General features: G+C 53.0%; 1 protein-coding gene across 2 annotated transcripts in view; it reads left to right on the top strand.

Moving 5' to 3' along the window:
* Window positions 1–18,950, top strand: part of grk5l (G protein-coupled receptor kinase 5 like) — a 217,546-nt gene that overhangs the window by 17,822 nt on the left and 180,774 nt on the right. For both annotated transcript variants that reach the window (XM_072485911.1, XM_072485910.1), the window contains exon 2: window positions 13,361–13,456. In XM_072485911.1, coding sequence (XP_072342012.1) covers window positions 13,361–13,456 — 96 coding nt within the window. The remainder of the gene's footprint in view (window positions 1–13,360; window positions 13,457–18,950) is intronic.

An 18,950-nucleotide genomic window follows, 5' to 3' on the forward strand; every position in this document is an offset into this window, starting at 1 on the left:
GAGTTTGCACATTCTCCCCGTGTCTGCGTGGGTTTCGCCCCCACAACCCCAAGATGTGCAGGGTAGGTGGATTGGCCACGCTAAATTGCCCCTTAATTGGAAAAAATGAATTGGGTACTCTAAATTTATGGGGGAAAAAAAGAATTTACAGTGCAGATGGAGGCCATTCAGCCCATCAAGTCTGCACCGGCCCTTGGAAAGAGCACCCCACTTAAGCCCCACACCTCCACCTTATCCCCCTAACCCAGTAGCCCCACCGAACCGTTGAACACTAAGGGCAATTTGTCATGGCCAGTCCACCCAACCCGCACATCTTTGGACTGTGGGAGGAAACCGGAGCACCCGGGGGAAACCCACGCAGACACGGGGGAGAAAGTGCAGACTCCGCACAGTGGTTACAGTACAGAACGAGGCCATTTGGCCCATCATGTTAGTCCCACCTCACCAAATGTACAACATGACTCCGTGCCAAACCCCTGCACATTGCTTCTATTCAAACAATCATCCAATTCCCTCTGGAACGCCTCGATTGAAGCTGCCTCCACCGCGCTTGCAGACAGTGCATTCCAGACCCCGAACCACTCGCTGGGTGAAATATTTTTTTCTCACGTCGCATTTGCTTTCTTTGCAAATCATTTTAGATCTGTTGCCCCTCTCGTTCTCCAGCCTTTTCCCAGCAGGAACGATTTCTCCCAGTCTGCTCTATCCAGCCCCCTCACGATTTTGAACATCTCGATCAAATCTCCGCTCAGTTCTCTCCCAGGAGAACAGTCCCAACCTCTCCGATCTACCCTCACAACTGCAGTCTCTCATCCCCGGAACCGTTCTTGGGAACCTCCTCTGCGCTCGCTCCAATGTGTTCACATCCTTCCCATAGTGTGGTGCCCAGAACTGTGCACAATATTCCAGCTGAGGTCTAACTTGTGTCTTGTATAGTTCAGAATAACCTCCTCGTTCTCGATCCCCCTATTAATAAAGCCCAGGATACAAGATGTTTTATTAACTGCTCTCTCCACCTGAACTGCCACCTTCATTGATCTAAGTACAGATATGCCCAGGTCCCTTTAAGAATATACTGTCTTTCCATGTTCTTCTGGCCAAAATCCGTCACCGCACACTCTCCACATTAAACTTCATCTGCCTCCTCTCTGCCCATTCCACCCACTTATCGATGCCCTTTTTGAGGTTCTACACTGCCCTCCTCACAGTCGATAATGCTTCCAGGCTTCGAGTCGTCTGCAAGCTTCCAAATTGCCCCCTGCAGCCCCAGATCTCGATGGGTAAGATGACGAGAGGTTGGCCAGTTTACTGAGGCCAGGAGCGTGTAAAAAATCTCCTTCGTATCCTTTGTGCTTTTGTCAGCAGCCTGTTCCGACGCAGGATTATTCCCTTGTCCTCTCTCCGGGGGAAGATACGAACAGTGGGGGAGTTATTGATTTTTGTTTTGACCCGTGTTGGCCTTGCCTATCCCAGTTACCTTGGCTATCTTATCGAACCAAAGGTATGTTTCGAAATGGAAGTTGGCGCTGAAGTGCCGGGATAATTGCTCTCTCATTAACCTCGTCAGAAACACTGAGCGCAAATCCCTTTCAGCTGATAGTTGAAAGGTTACAGCACGCCACAGGCGATGATTACTGAGGTTCGTGGCCTTCCCCTTGCAGCATGGCGTGACCCGAGAGCGAGGAGGCAGCATTTAAATTGTTTATTCTGGGCGTCTCTCTCTGAGATAACGCTTCCTGCCCTCTGAGGTGACGCCCAGCCGCAGTCGGGCTGGCAGCAGAGGAGTCTGGGAATAACTTTGGGAAATGGGAGAGTATTCCCTCACGCTCCTGGCTTGTCCTTGTAGATGGTGGACAGGCTTTGGGGGAGTCAGGAGGTGAGTTACTCGCCTTTGACGTGCTCTGGTAGCCCCAGTATCAATATGGCCAGTCCAGTTCAGGGGCGTACTACTCTGTCACAGGTGCCTTCTTTTGAATATGATGTTTCATCGAGGTCCCCACCCCCACCGCCCTCAAGGGGTGGATGTAAAAGATTCGCAAAAGAGCAGGGAAGCGCTCCCCAGAGTCCTGGCCAACATTCACCCAGCAACCAATATCACCGCAGCGGTTGAAATGGCCATTTGCCTTACTGTTGGTTTTGGGATCTTGCTGTGTACGGATTGGTTGCCACATTTCTGACATTGCGACGGGCGATGACCCTTCAAGCGTACCTCATTGGGTTGTACAATGTCTTGAATCACTCCCAGGCTATAGGCCCTTGAGGTGCCGTCCCCTTTTGAGGGCAACACAGCAGAGTATGGGTCACCTGGCCTGGGTGATCAATCGAGTCTCCGAGCGGGGGTGGGGGGGGGAGCACCCGTGGGGGAGGAGCTTTCCTCGTGCAGGGGTACCTTTGGAATTGGCTGCAAACGTGATGCTCATGTGGATGACTTGAAAATAAATCCCTTTTTGTTGAATTCTCTGAAAGTTCACCATTCCAATCCTCGTCGCCAATATCGGATGAACCATGTTTGGGGGAGGGTCCAATCTGGCCTGGATTGGGACCCCATCCACCTTTAATCCTGGTTGATTTTCTCTTCCCCCCCCCCCCCCCCCCCCCCCCCACCCCCTCACTGAATTCTGACCATCTATCGATGCACTCCAACCTTGCCATTGTCTGCTCGGGACTCCACAAAGTCTCTCGGAGTCCCCCTCTGTGGTTCCCCCTTGTCCCCCCCCCCCCACCTCTCCACCCCCTGCAGATTCTGCGCCCCCTCCCTGTTTATTTGGCAACTACGCAATTCAGCCGCCCACGCCTGCAACCTCCCAGTTACCTCCCGGGGGGGCCTGCCCTTACGGGGGGGACTGCCCTTACTACGACCGACAGACTACCTCTCGCTATCTCCCCCGAACCAGCCTCCTCAAAATCGGAGGTGTTTCACTCGCGTCCCCTCTCGTTCTTCAAAACCCCCGACGAGTGCAGGCCCGAAGCCTGCTCAACCCATCCTCCGAAGGGAAAACCCCCTTCGTCCCAGGAACCGGCCTGGTGAACCGCCTTTGAGCTGCTTCCCCACTGTTGCCAACTTGCACCGGAGACGCCAATAATGTTGCTCTCTTTAATGAGTGGAATACTCTCCCACCAATCGGCACCAATAATGTTGCCAAATTAGCTAGTTATGGCAGTTATTAATGATATTGCTTTTCAGAGTCCCCAGGTATCAAATGATACCGGGATCAAATACCGGGGATCGATCAAAGAGCCAAACAACCAGTTAGTTAGTTCAAGATCAATGATACTTTATTTACACACAAGATTAACTTACACATGCAAGATAAACACTACGAGCTTAAACTACACCTAACAACTATGACAACCTGTACTTAACTTCAGGCACCCGGCTTAGGTCAGGGGAACAGTGGCCGCTGTTCGATTCTGGGCCTATCGGGTCTGGAGAAGTAACTGCTGCTCAGCTGGGCTCATCCGTCTGGTTAGCGGGCGTTGAACTTGAACCTGCTTCTGGTGGGGCTGCGATTGGAGGTGGGCGTTGCCGGAGAGCCAGGTCCAAGAGGGATCGAACGCACGGCGGTCTCTCTTTATCCTGGGCGGGTTTCGCGCTCTTTTAGGCAGTACTTGGGTTTGGTTCTTGATCACTGCCTTCGATCTGAGCCAATAAAGGGGCGGGTGTCTTGATGGCCGGGCGTGTCCTAAGCGGCCACTGACCCTGTTGTTGATGCTTCCTGAGTACAGGGAGTAGCGCCGATGTGTCTGGGATTGCATCGGTTATTCAAGTATCAGTCCTTTGTCTGACGGAGATGGGCCATCAAAATGCTAATCGGCTGGGGTTTTCGATGCCGTCTGGACTCTCGGCTCACGAATATACATTCAGGCTCTGAGCCTGCCTGAACCTTACATTGTCCATATTTCCCTTTGGGCTTTGCGAACGTCCGTGTTTCTTGTTGTAAATGGCCATCCCAGATGGTACTACCTCCACGCGAGTGTACCCTTCCTTTTAAGTAAGGTAGGAGACTAGAGTTTGGAGTTGCCTCCTCCTGCGCGTTATAAATGAGAAGCGACTGCTTTGAGAAACCTCGTTATTGCGATTAGATCGTGAGGGGAATCGCTTGCTCTGACCTCTGACCCCAAGCTGCACTCTGGCCTCTCCGACAGAGCTTCAGTCAGAGGCCCAAGATTTTTAATTGCGAGCTGTTGACCTGAGAGTGACCTTGAATGGTTATCAATCTCCCAGCTGCTCTGTGCTGGATAGATAGTGGGGATTTTTCAGTAACGGCACGTGTGGGAGGTTAACCAACTCTGGTTAGTGTTTTCCTCTCGCCCTGGATGAAAGGTGAGAGGTCAAAGTGTTAGTGCGGCACAGAAAAGGGCCATTCAGCCCATTGTGGCTGTGCTAGCCCCGTGGGAGAGTCATCCAATTGGACCCACCATCGTTGCCCTCTTATCTCCCCACCCCCGTTTGGCCTGAGGTGATGGTTGAAAGGTACGGCCAATTTGTACACAGATTGCGGCCTTCACCATAAATTGAAGCCTCCTCTTTAAGGCTCTCTCTCGGCAGGCAATGAGAAATTCACAGCTGAGAAATTCACAGCTGAGGCTTTTTAAAAAAAAAAAAAAAACGTGGAGGATGAGCCCTTACCGGGGAGGCCTGCCCTTACCGGGGAGGCCTGCCCTTACCGGGGAGGCCTGCCCTTACCGGGGAGGCCTGCCCTTACCGGGGAGGCCTGCCCTTACCGGGGAGGCCTGCCCTTACCGGGGAGGCCTGCCCTTACCGGGGAGGCCTGCCCTTACCGGGGAGGCCTGCCCTTACCGGGGAGGCCTGCCCTTACCGGGGAGGCCTGCCCTTACCGGGGAGGCCTGCCCTTACCGGGGAGGCCTGCCCTTACCGGGGAGGCCTGCCCTTACCGGGGGGGCCTGCCCTTAGCGGGGGGGCTTGCCCTTAGCGGGGGGGCCTGCCCTTAGCGGGGGGGCCTGCCCTTAGCGGGGGGGCCTGCCCTTAGCGGGGGGGCCTGCCCTTAGCGGGGGGGCCTGCCCTTAGCGGGGTGGAGGGGGGGGCCTGCCCTTAGCGGGGGGGCCTGCCCTTAGCGGGGGGGGGGCCTGCCCTTAGCGGGGGGGGGGCCTGCCCTTAGCGGGGGGGGGCCTGCCCTTAGCGGAGTGGAGGGGGGAGGGCCTGCCCTTAGCGGAGTGGAGGGGGCCTGCCCTTAGCGGAGTGGAGGGGGGGGGGGCTGCCCTTACCGGGATTGACTGACCAACTCCCATGAAACCCGTACGTTCCTGCGTCACACTTTGTCCTGTTTAGTCCAGTTAATACACGTGCCCAGTTCCGCTGGGGCATAAGGGGTGTTCGTAACCCTGTTTAACGGCCTGAAAATCAATTCGGGAATACTCCCGCAACTTCCCCCACTATTCCCCAAAGGGAAAAACAGTTTGGGCGTGCCGGTACGCTGAAACATAATTGCAGGCATCTTGCAGGACCGCCTCCCGATTAACTCCCTTACCGCGTCCCTTCATGTCCAAATGTGGATTTGGGAAGGTCTCCCGTTTCATTCCATTGCCTCTTCCTTCCTGTCTGAAGCCTTGGGACCGTTGTATAATTCTCGAAAGCCCTCTTAGAAATGTCCTGTTGTTGCTGACACCACCATTGTCCTCACAGGCCCTCGTGGCGGCAATGGGGCCTGCCCAGAATGTTGCCCCAAGTTAACGAGGGCTCCTGACTAAAGGCGCTTCCCGCCTTGACTAACCATGTGTTCGTGCTCGAGAGCGGGGCATCTGTCAGTCTGAGCGTTAAGATGTCAGCTCTCGCTTAATCCTCCCTAACCGAACAACGCACTCAGCCCCCAACCCAACCTCGCCTGTACTGGTTGCCCTTTGCCCTTGAGGGTGAGGCCGCGCCGAATTTGGCCCCAGTTGGCCAATCACAACTGTGGGATCCCTCCCGACTTGTGTTTTGGGATGGGGGAAGGGAAGGGGGGGGGGGGAGTCGCGGAAGTCGACAGAAATGCAAACAGACTCGATGTGTGAAGTTGTGTTTGTACACAGACATAATGCTGTCTCTGTCGGCCTTGAATGTTTATCTACAGTCCTGCGTCACGGAAAGCCAAGGAATGGAGGGGGCATTCCGAGATTTGGTGTGCCAAACCTCTTAAAAGTGCCCTCCTGCTCCCAGGCCCGTCAGCACTCTGACCCTCCCTCCTCCGTTTCAGCCTATCAGAATGCCTCCCGTCACCGAAAAGTTAATTCCTTGGACGCCCAAGGAAAGCAGGCTGCGATTTCCCGAAGAGGGTTTAGGCCCCATTCGAGGCAATGAGGTCCCCTCAGAGGGAGATTGTGAATGGAAACTGTTCAGTGCTTGTTAATGCAGGAAGTGATTCCTTTCAACCTCCGCGTTGGGTGGGGTGTAGGTTGCAGGGAACACGGTCGCTGTGGCAACGTGTGACTCCGACAGCAATCAAGTTGGCTCTTGCCTGATGGCGATACTTAAGAGTGTAATGACTGCTCAATGCGATTGAGATAAACCGTCTCTCGCCCCAGTTTAATAATATAGACAGCAACGCCTCACCTTGCAGGCTGATCTCTCGTACCCCCTCTTCCCTTTTGTTGAACACCCTGACTCATCAATCACGACGAGAGGGCCCGACCAGGCCTCTTGTCTGTACCAGTGCCGGGCTCTCCGAATGATAAACGTGCGGGAGGAGAACTCAAGCTGTTCGTTCAAAATAGGCTTCGCTGTCGTGATAACCCCATTTTGGGTGCCTCCAGTGTGTTTTGAACAAAATCTTCCTTTCGTTTCCTTTCTCGAATAACCCAGTGCTGCAGATTCCTGGCAGGTTTTAGCTTTTGGCAAGGCGCGAATGAGTTTGAACGCTAACGTGAGGGAAAAGCACTTCTGAAAATTAGTGCGAATTGGGCCCAGATTGGCGACTGTGCCCAAGGCAGCAACGTCACCTGCTCGGTTTAGGTCAGTGTGCCATAGAATTCACAGTGCAGAAGGAGGCCATTCGGCCCATCAAGTCTGCACCGGCTCTTGGAAAGAGCACCCTACCCAAGGTCAACACCTCCACCCTATCCCCATAACCCAGTAACCCCACCCAACACTAAGGGCAATTTTGGACACGAAGGGCAATTTAACAGGGCCAATCCACCTAACCTGCACATCTTTGGACTGTGGGAGGAAACCGGAGCACCCGGAGGAAACCCACGCACACACGGGGAGGATGTGCAGACTCCGCACAGACAGTGACTCAAGCCGGGAATTGAACCTGGGACCCTGGAGCTGTGAAGCAATTGTGCTAATCACAATGCTACTGTGCTGCCCCCAAACTGCACTCTACATTATCCATCCAGCCAATCTCTGTCAGCCCAGCTGTATTACCTGGTCGACCCTTCACCCCTGATCGCGGTGCGTTCTTCACCCTCGTCTGCGCCAAACCTGCCACGGGATGTCCACCCACCTCCGACCCCGAGTCCCAAATCCCCCGGGCTGTCAAACTCTCCACCTTTGAAACTCCGAGATCTGTGGAGTTTGCACGTTCTCTTCCCCCCCCCCCCCCCCCCCCTCCCCCGGATTCCTCCCACAGTCCAAAGACGTGTGGGTTCGGTGAATTGGCCGCGCTAAATTGCCCCTTAGTGTCCAAAAAGGTTGGGTGGGGTTACTGGGTTATGGGGATAGGGTGGAAGTGTACGGTGCTCTTTCCAAAGGCCGGTGCAGACTCGATGGGCCGAATGGCCTCCTACACTGTAAATTCTATGATATATCTTAAAGTTTGTGGATGCTTCCGTGACGCTATTCGTTTTAAAGAAAGGCTTGCCTTTACGTAGCGCCTACCATGGCCCCCAAAGCACTTTTCCGGCAAATGTCGTTCTTTGGTTGAAGTGCGATGCAGGAAAATGCGACGGCCAGTAATTGGTGCACAGCAAGATCCCGCAACCCGCAGCGCGAGAACGGCCAGCTCGGCTGTTTCCCTCCTGGGCTAACGCCCCCTTTCCTATTGGTGGGTTTCTCGAATCATATCTTGTTCCTCGGTAAAGGTGCTATATAAATGCAGGCTATTGCAGAGCCCACCGGACGGGTGTGAGAAGCTGATTGAAGCACTTCATAATGCTGGGGGCACTGTGCCAAGTCGAACTGAAATCCCCCGGGGGGGTAGCCCATCGGGCACAGTTTCCTGTCTTGCCACTTTGAGAGACTTCGAAACAATTAGGCTGGCGAGGCCGGGCTTGTTTCAACATTCCACTTGACCATTCTTGTTGCATGTTAACCAGTCCACTCGGAGTCCATAGAATCATAGATATCCTACAGTGCAGTAAGAAGCCATTCAGCCCATTGAATCCACACCGACACTCCGAAAGAGCCACCCCTCCCTCGGCCCGTTCCTATCCCTGTAACCCCCAAATTGTGTAATAACCCACTCGCGACCTTTGGTTTTTTTTCTTGGCTAAGTTTCAAGTAGATATGTGTGTTCCCCAACTTGGAATCAGCCCGAAGATTTCCATATCTGCCTTGGGATCTTTGGCCAAGTGTTCGGCAATCCTTTGTTCTGTCCCTGTTTTATTTTTAACTTGCTTACCACTCGCTGAGCTGGTTTATTTTTCGCCCTTTTCCCCCCCCCCCCCCCCCTCATCATCAGGGTTTGTGGAGATGACTTCCTCTGTGAGTGATATTGGGGCAGTATAAACTGGGGAAGGGACGTTGAGCTGATTGCCAAGTCCATCGAAGGCCAGAACACTTCTTGAGCTCAACATGGAGATTGGGCGTCAATAACCTTAACGCACAGTGTGTCTGAATACTTGATGGGATCCCAGACCACGACCCAAAAGTGGCCAGGATTCTGGATGGAAAAACCCCAGTATTTAATTTTAGTTTTGTGAGACTGCGCAAAAGATGCATCCCTCCAGGGGTGATTGTATGGAGCAAGAGGGCTATGACTGATCAGAACAAACTTATTACTGACACAGTATTAAAATATCTTTAACATTGCACGATAAAATAGCAATTTTGGCACAGCGCGATCCCACAAATGTGACGACGGCCCAGGCCACCTGTGCCTGGGAGATTGGTCGGGGGAGAACTCCCCATGCTCCTCGAAGTAGTGCCTGGGGTTTCCGAGAGGGCAGGCAGGAGGGCCAGCCTCCTCGGCAGCTGCGGTACGCCCACGGCGCCACGTTGGAGGGTCAGCCGGGTATTCTGGCGGCCCTCGAGCCGCCGGGCGCGCGACCTCTGACTCGGAAGTGAGGCTGCGGCCTGCTGAACCGTGACTGACATTTGCCTTCAGCGCCACCAAAACGGAGATTGTTTGCTCCCCCCCCCCCGCCCCGCTTCCCCCACCCACTTTATTCAGAAATAAATAAAAACACACCCATATTCTGTGTGGTTCATTTGCACCAGAACGGAAATAGACGACGCCTTTAGTTAATCTGCACGAGAAGGCGAGGCAGTTCTGTGAGTGAAATTTTAAACATCCTTGCGCAAATCCGAATAGGGATTTCATCCTCCAAATCTGGAGGTGTCTGCGTGGGTTTCCTCCGGGCGCTCCGGTTTCCTCCCACAAGTCCCGAAAGACGCGCTCGTTGGGTGAATTGGGGCGTTCTCAATTCTCCCTCTGTGCACCCGAACAGGCTCCGGAGTGTGGCGACTAGGGGCTTTTCACAGTAACTTCATTGCGGCGTTAATGGAAATCCACTCGTGACAGAATGAGCGGCCATTGACTGGCGCTCGTACCCGTCCATTCATTCACTCTCCTCATCCACCCTTTGTGCCAGCAGCGGAGACAAATGTTTGGAAGACTTGCGTGGAACCGTCACCTTGGTGACCTCAGCTGGAGCTTCAGTCCAGGGTGGATTTGTTGATCCGACTCCTCCCTGACTGTTCCAGGCTACAGATAAGGGATCTGCAGATTGGCAATGATGAAAGATAAGCAATGATGGTCCCTGCCACCAATAAGCAGCCACCCAGGCCTACAGGGCAGGATTTAGGCCTCACATGCCTGATTGGAGTAGCCAGCTCTCTCCAGGCTCTGTCCAGGCGCTCTCGAGTAATGACTGCTTGGCTAAAGGACTAGCGTCCATATCCCAACAAGAAGCTGTGGGGTTACGTGGCTAGGGCGGGGGGGGGGGGGGGGCGGGAGTGGACCTTGGTAGGGTGCTCTTTCGGAGAGTCGGGGCAGGCTCGAGGGGCTGAATGGCCTCCTTCTGCACTGTTGGGTTTCTATGGCAGCAACGTGAACACGCACCCCTCCATTTTCCGAGGCTGGGTTTGTCAGGAAGCCTTCAGGAGATAAGTTCTGAGGTCCCCTGTACCCCAATTGGGGAGCATAACTGCTGAAAAGCAGGACCCGAGAGGCTGGTGGAAGGAGTCCGCAGCAATAACTTTGAATAATCCGGGTTGCCACGGTGAATGCACCAGTTGACGGTGACTGACAGTTAATTGCCATGCATTGTTCGAAATTTCAACGGGGCAGCTTGCCTCTGGGCAAGGCACAGCCCTGAGGAATGAACCAGCGAACGGCTGTCACGCAAACGCTTGCGAATTGTCCTGGTGAGTGCAAGACAAAAAGCTTCAACAAAAATGTCTTTTCTTTCCAGCAAGACTCAAGCCGTGTGCTGCCAAACGATTATTGAACCTTTCTGTGGTGCATTGCAACCTGTTGAAGTTGAAGTTTATTCAAAGTCCGACGTACCCTCTGGAATAATTCCATTTCAACTTCGGTGAGAGAGAGAGCTCGAAGCAAGGTAGCACCCCTGGCATATGAGCCCTGTTCAACCTCCAAATGAAGGATTGACGTCAACCAGAATTATCACCTCCTCGCCCATCGACTTTGTTCAACTGCTCCCAAAATAGATTGTAATTTCCCGGACATGATAAGGATCTGGATGAAGCCCCCACTGTAAATATTTCCTCATCACGCAGGGACTGGAGTCTTTAATACAGAAGTCTAAACAGACGGTTAAATTTTGAAGTGCGCCCAAATTTGCGATTTCTTGGCTCTTCCGTGAAAGGGCAGCAGCACAGTGGTTAGCACTGTTGCTTCACCACGCCAGGGTGCCAGGTTCGATTCCCGGCTTGGGTCACTGTGCGGAGTCTGCACGTTCTCCCCCGTGTCTGCGTGGGTTTCCTCCGGGTGCTCTGGTTTCCTCCCGAAAGACATGCTGTTGGGTGAATTGGCCATTCTGAATTCTCCCTCTGTACCCGAACAGGCGCCGGAATGTGGCGACGAGGGGATTTTCACAGTAACTTCATTGCAGTGTTAATGTAAGCCAACATAGAACATTACAGCGCAGTACAGTCCCTTCGGCCCTCGATGTTGCGCCAACCTGTGAAACCACTCTAAAGCCCATCTACACTATTCCCTTATCGTCCATATGTCTATCCAATGACCATTTGAATACCCTTAGTGTTGGCGAGTCCACTACTGTTGCAGGCAGGGCATTCCACGCCCTTACTACTCTCTGAGTAAAGAACCTACCTCTGACATCTGTCCTATATCTATCTCCCCTCAATTTAAAGCTATGTCCCCTCATGCTAGACATCACCATCCGAGGAAAAAGGCTCTCACTGTCCACCCTATCCAATCCTCTGATCATCTTGTATGTCTCAATTAAGTCACCTCTTAACCTTCTTCTCTCTAACGAAAACAGCCTCAAGTGCCTCAGCCTTTCCTCATAAGATCTTCCCTCCATACCAGGCAACATTCTGGTAAATCTCCTCTGCACCCTTTCCAATGCTTCCACATCCTTCCTATAATGCGGCGACCAGAATTGCACGCAATACTCCAAATGCGGCCGCACCAGAGTTTTGTAAAGCTGCAACATGACCTCATGGCTCTGAAACTCAATCCCTCCACCAATAAAAGCTAACACACCGTACGCCTTCTTAACAACCCTCTCAACCTGGGTGTCAACTTTCAGGGATCTATGTACATGGACACCGAGATCTCTCTGCTCATCCACACTACCAAGAATCTTACCATTCACCCAGTACTCTGTCTTCCTGTTATTCCTTGTGACAATAAAGATTATCATATTGTAATTGCCAGCCATATTAATCGAGCAAGCTGAAATTTGGATTTGAGATGATATGAAATTTGGGGTTGTGAGATTAATAATGACGTAGGAGATGTTTACTTGATCAAATGTAGGCCACCCCTAATTTAGCGCCCTCCTCTCTGTATCGCGCGACTGCCCATTCCATTTCCAACCAATATAATTTAGTTCCTGAAAACCACACTCTCCGTTGTTGGTCAATATTGTTGGTCAATATTGCTTAGTCAAGGTAGTGTCCAGTCCGAAAACGAGACTTGAAGCTGAGCACTCTTGTATCTGATTGTGGTTTTGATGATCAGCGGTTCCGCTGTATATGTTAACGCAACGGGGTACGAAGCAGAGAATGCCGTTTTTTTGATTTAGATGTGCGTATTTCTTGCTGACGAATTTGCATTGTTGTGACGGGAGTTCGCCTGACTTGTGTTTGTGTGCAAGTGGTGTTTTGACGCCTCTCTGGGGGGAGGGGGGGGGCGCGCGAGGGGGAAAGAGAATTCCACAGCCCTCTGAGGGAAGAAATTCCTCCTCTCCATCTTCGATCGGAGGCGCCTCCTCCTGAAACTGCGTTGCCTCGGTCTATATTCCCTCACGAGGGTGGGAGGAAAACATCCTCAAAGCCCCCTATCCCTTCTCAGAATTGTTAGGTTCCAATAACACCTCTTGTTCTTCGAAATGAATGAATTCCTACGGGAATAGGCCCAACTTTCTCAACCTCTCCTCCTGAGACAAGCTCCCTTCATCCCAGGAATCCGCCCAGTGACCTGTCCCTGAACCCACTCCAGTGAAAGTCTGTACGTACTTTGTTAACCTCACCAATGCCCCGTAGGGTTGAGGCAAGGCTTCCCTGCTGTTATGCACCAGTCCGCCATGCGATTTAAGGCCAGCATCCCACTAGCCTTCCGAAATACATGCTGTAGCTGCATGCTGCCCTTTTTGTAACCCATGTACTGATACGCCCAGATCCCTCTGTACCCCAGCGTTCTGCGTTCTCTCGATTGAAATAATGCTCTTTTCTCCCTGCCAAAGTGGACAACCTCACATTTTCCCACATCATCCTCCCATCTGCCAACAATTTGCCCACTCACTTCACCGATGCAGACTCTTTATATCCCCCTCGCAGTTTGCGTTGAGACTAATCTGTTCATTTAAGGTCACCAGACTGCCAGCTACTCTCGACAATCATTGAATCTGACCATTTCACTCCCTCAGCCGAGAGAGATGCCTTCACCTCCTGGGCCGGCCATCCCAAGCCACGCCGGTGTGTGTAAAAGGAGACATGTATGTTCGTCACGAGGTACCTCAACCTGAACACACTTTGTTTCACAATTCCTAGGTGGGAGTGGCAAACGGAAAGGAAGAAGCAAAAAGTGGAAGGAAATCCTTCGCTTTCCCCAGATCAGCCAGTGCGAAGATCTGCGAAAAATATTAGGTAAGCTGGTTCCGATATTGTGGGCCCAGGAATGGTGATTTGGGGGAGAAGGCTTTGTGTTTTGGGTTTAGATTCCGTTTGGGATTGAGGGTCGGGGCCTGCACTACTGCTCCACATAAAAGGCACTCGGGTGGGCCGGACGCCGTTTGCGTCTCTGCCACGCTGGAGGTACTTGCCAGAGGAGGCAAAGCTGGCGGCAGGAGGCTGATAGAATGAGCTGACTTGGAGGAGATTGAGATGGAGGGAGAAGAGGGTGAGCTTGATGCGAGGTGGCTGAAGGCTGCGTCGTTTCAAAGTCCATGCAAGGCTGGGGTGCGGGCAGAGAGACGATGAGAGTGCATGACCGGAAGAGGCGGCATTGAGCTTTCCTATTCATTTGGAGGGTGTGGGCATCATTGGCAAGGCCAACAGTTGTTGCCCACCCCTTACAGCCGACGGCTGTGGGCCTGCAATCACTTGTGGGCCAGACCGGATCAGGATGGCCGATTTCCTTCCCTGAAGGACATTACTGAGCCCGGTGGGTTTTCATTGCACCAGTTGATGGTAAATTAATTGTTGCCATCACCGAAGGGCAATACCATTTGGCCCACCATGTCTGCGCTCGCAAAGAAAAGAGGGAGAAAGGAACTATCCGCTCATCTTAATCCCACTTTCCAGCCTTGACGGGCGCACTGCCGATTTTTTGGTTTCTGAATCGGAACTTAGATTCCACTTCGGGAGCAGGGGCGGGATTTGAACCCGCGACCTTCAGAACATTGGCTTGCGTCTCTGCATTGCTAGTCCAGCGACACTGCCGGTGTGCCTTGAGCATGGCCCCGGTGTAAAGTTAGAGGGAGTGATGTTGCTGCGATGGTCGCGGAGAGGACTTGGTGGACAGCCTCCTGAGGTTGTGCGCGGTCCACTGTGATCTGCGATTGGGGGGGGGTTGATTTTAACTTGTTAATTACTTAGCGGGGAAGCGGACTCCAAGCTCGGTGTCACCCATGAGTGCGTTGAGTGGCAGAGCAATCCAGACAGGCTGTGGGGCCTACTCCTGTTTCTCCGCCTTGTTTGTTATTCTGTTGCCGATATCTTTCGCGATATTAAGTCTCGTTTCTTTCGAGGGCACCTGGATTTGTGAAATGATGATAGTAGAGGGTGCCAACACCTCCAGTTTGGTACGTTGATGAGATCACGCTTCATACCCCTGCGGTGTTCTGTACATTGAATCATTGAAAAGTTACAGCACAGAAGGAGGCCATTCGGCCCAGCTGGTCCATGCCAGCCCGAGGACACCCTTTCTAATCCCACCTTCCTGCACCCGATCCATCGCCCTGTCGCTTACAGCACTGACAGTGCAGATCCAGGTACTTTATATAACGATTTAGGGTCTCTGCCTCCATCACCAACTCGGACAGCGAATTCCAGACTCTCACTACCCTCTGCGTAAAAAAAGTTCTTCCACACGTCCCCTTCTGCCTCTCCTCTTGAATCTGTGTCCCCTGGTTCTCGAATTCTGCGCCAAGGGAAACCATTTTATTCCGTCCCCTCTATCTCATAGTTTTGTCCACCGCAATCCCAAGTCACCCCTCAGCCTTCGTTCCAAGGTCGATAACCCCAACCGTTCCAATCTCTCCCCGTAGCGGCACTTTGCGAGCCCTGCCAACATTCTTGTGAACCTCCTCTGCACTCCGTCCCGAGCAACACCGTCCTCCCTGTCATGTGGCGACCAGAACTGCCCACAATGTTCCAGTTGTGGCCTCACCAGTGTTTTATTCAATCCAACATTGTGTCCTTACTTTTTATATTCTGGACCTCTGCCAAGGAAGGAGAGCATTCCACACGTTTTCTTTCCACCCTTGTCCACTTAAACTGCTGCCTTTAGGGACCTATGTACTTGTCCGCCAAGATCACTTGCTTCAACTACCTCTCTAAGTATATTCCCGTTTCTTGTGTACTCCCGAAAACTGTTGGACGTCCCTAAATGCATGACCTGACTTCTCTGTACTAAATTCCGTCTTCCACTTCACCGCCCACTCCACCATCCATCTACATCATTTTGGAGGCTGTAGCTATCCTCTACACTGTCCACCATTACTGCGGTCACCCTCTGTGTCGCCTGCAAATTTCCCAATCGTGCCCCCCACGTTCACGTCCAAATTGTGAATCTATAACTCGAACAGTAACGCAAAAATCTCTCTCTTCATTTGCCTTTGATTCAGTGAAGACTTCACCGTCAAATGCCACCATAATGTTTGTGATCATGACTGAAGCTGTCGAAATATAACAATTGTTATTGTTGTCAGAAATAGCTTACATTAACACCGCAATGAAGTGACTGTGAAAAGCCCCTCGTCGCCACATTCCGGCGCCTGTTCGGGTACACGGAGGGAGAATTCAGAATGTCCGATTCGCCCAACAGCACGTCTTTCGGGACTTGTGGGAGGAAACCGGAGCACCCGGAGGAAACCCACGCAGACACGGGGGAGAACGTGCAGACTCCGCACGGACAGTGACCCAAGCCGGGAATCGAACCCGGGACCCTGGAGCTGTGAAGCAGCAGTGCTAACCACTGCGCAGGGATTTTGGCCACCTTGCCCTTCTCGACGCGCGAAGAACTAATTATTGCCACCCGCGCCACTGGTACCATCCAGTTGCCCCGTCCTGCCACCTTCCTGGGTTTGCCGTGCACCTCTGCTGCGTCAATCAGGCAGTGCCTTGCACCGAATTAAAAATGACCTTTAAACTGGGCCGTTTAACGTCTTGACTGAATGACGGCCATTTTCCCTGACATCCCCCGAGAGGTTATTAAAATCTCCGGAATGCAGAAGCCAACTGACATCAGTTGCCACGCAGAATGGTCAGAATTCCAGACGGTAATCTGGGCTGGAGAAGAGGAAATCATTCAGTCCACTGGGTAAGCAGCCAGCAATGCACTGAAGGAGTTAAGATACGATCTGATCAGGCAGAGAGCGTCTTGCTCGGTGAGCTGAAATGCAGCTCGGTGTTTGTGTTGCTCTCGCAGGCAGGAAGGTGAAGGGTCGTTTCGCCGGTTTGCGTCGCGCGACACATCTGAGACTGGTGGCCATTCGGCCCTCTGCTGCTGGCTCTCTGTAAGAGCGAATTCCCTTCGGCCCACTCTCCTGCCTCTTTCCCAGAGCCCAGCATTTTAATTTCCCCCCCCCCCCCCCCCCCCCCGCATTGTGGTTGGCCCTGCTGCCTCACAGGGCCCGGGTTCAACTGCCTCACAGGGCCCGGGTGACTGTGCGGAGTCTGCACCTCCTCCCCGTGTCTGCGTGGGGTTTCCCCCGGGTGCCCCGGTTTCCTCCCGAAGATGTGTAGGTGAGGTGGGGTCAGGCACGGTGGGCCTAGAAGGCTAACCCAGGGGGCAGAATGCATTACGGTTTGAAGGCCTTTGTTTAATCGGCCTCCGCCTCATCCAGCACATTCCAGGTCCTAACCAGTTTATTTCACCGGCCACCTGAAATCCGAGCCCTCTGGTTCTGGATTCTTCCATCAACGGGAACAGTTTCTCCCGATCGACTCTGATCGGATTCCTCCAGATTTTGAACATCTCCTCTCCCGGGAAAGCGGGCTCCGATTCTCCAACCGGTCCACGGGGTCGACGCCCTGATGCACAATCAATAACTCTCGAGACAAGGGGAGTCATAACTAATCGGCTTTAATCAGCTAGAACTGTTCCCAGCAGCTTCGATACAGGAAGTGAAGGCTGCTGGGACGGCATGGGTTCTTATACCCCGCCTCTCAGGGCGGAGCTATGTACATTAGCCAATGGGAGACTCCTGGGTCTAGCCAATGGGCATCCACCTCTCGGGTACTGCAATACCTGGTATTACCACACGCCCCGCATCCTTTGCCGTTTCTCTTTTTGTGGGAATCCTTTCTGCACTCTCTCTGATGCCTTCACATCCCCGCCGAAGTGCAGCGGCCAGAGCTGGATGCAAAACTCCAAACGCGGCCTGCTGCCTCACAGCTCCAGGGACCCGGGTTCAATCCCCGGCTCGGGTCACTGACTGTGCGGAGTCTGCACGTTCTCCCCCTGTGTCTGCGTGGGTTTCCTCCGGGTGCTCCGGTTTCCTCCCACGAGTCCCGAAAGACGTGCTTGTCGGGTGAATTGGACATTCTGAATTCTCCCTCTGTGACCTGAACAGGCGCCGGAATGTGGCGACGAGGGGATTTTCACAGTAACTTCATTGCAGTGTTACTGTAAGCCTACTTGTGACACCAATAAAGATTATTATTAAAGGTTTAGGGGGTGACGGGGATAGGACAGGGGGAGTGGGCCTGATTAGGTGGGGTGCTCTTTCACTGGGTCGGTGCCGGCTCGATGGGCCGAATGGCCTCCTTCTGAACTGTAGGGATTCTATGATTCAGTCACCGACCGATGGTTTGTCGGGAGGGACAATTGAAAATCCCTTTCTCTCGTTGCCCAACTCCTTGGATAATGGTCGCCGTTGGGTTTCTGGGAGCGCTCACCATCTTCTGAAAGTAGCGTTTCCCCTTCGAGCAAGGAGCGGGGTAGAAGACGATGGAGTGGCGGCGGGCGCTGCCAGCTCTCCGCAACGAACGAAAGCACCGAGAAATGTTTTCAGCTCAGTCCTGCTGGCTGCTGTTGCACGGGAGTTGGTTTTCGAGTGGCTAAAATTATGGATGGAGGTGTACATGTGCCCCCTGCACCTCACCTCGGGGCCACAGCCTTGTGGAGTCACCGTGCTAGTCGAGGGTGAGATGGGTCATTTGGCCGAGGTGCTTGGTTGAACACTGGTCAGCTCTCGCCGTCGCTGCGGAGCCAGACTCTCCCAGACACCAGCTGTTCTGTGACGTTCCAAAGCTGGATTCCGGAATGTCGGATCTGCGTAACAAGTTGATATATTATTTTTCTCTCCACCCCCCCCCCCTTCCCCGTTGCTCAGTCAACGACCCAATCGGAGGTCACCATCCAGTTGCCTATAGAATGCCACAGGGCTCAGAAAGAGGCCATTCGGCCTACACTGTTTGTGCCGGCCCTTTTTGAAAGTTAGCTCCAGCCAGCAAACCCCAACCCCAAACTTACCCCTTTATCATTTCTCCCCCCACCCCCCCCCCTTTCAAATTTGCAACTTATTGCTTGAATTTGCGAGTGCATTCCTGGTCACAACAGTTTAGATTTCCACGAACATCAATTTTTTGGTCTTATTTTTTTTAAAATGTTTCCAATTAAGGGGCAGTTTACCGCGGCCAATCCACCTACCCTGGGTTGTGGGGGGGGTGAGATGCACGCAGAAAGGGGATCGAACGCGGGTCATCGGTCGCCGCGAGGCAGCGGCATGGCGACGCAGTGGCTAGCACTGCTGCCTCACGGCGCCCGAGGACTTGCGTTCGATCTCCATTTACATTATAAGCCGTCCCAAGATGCATCACAGGAGCGCAGTAAGTCAAAGCGATCTTGGATCAGGTGAGCAATAGCGTGACCAAAGAGGTCAGTTTTAAGGAGTGTCTTTTGACGAGGGAGGGC

This window comes from Scyliorhinus torazame, chromosome 20, assembly GCF_047496885.1.
Source record: "Scyliorhinus torazame isolate Kashiwa2021f chromosome 20, sScyTor2.1, whole genome shotgun sequence".
Lineage (NCBI taxonomy): Eukaryota > Metazoa > Chordata > Chondrichthyes > Carcharhiniformes > Scyliorhinidae > Scyliorhinus > Scyliorhinus torazame.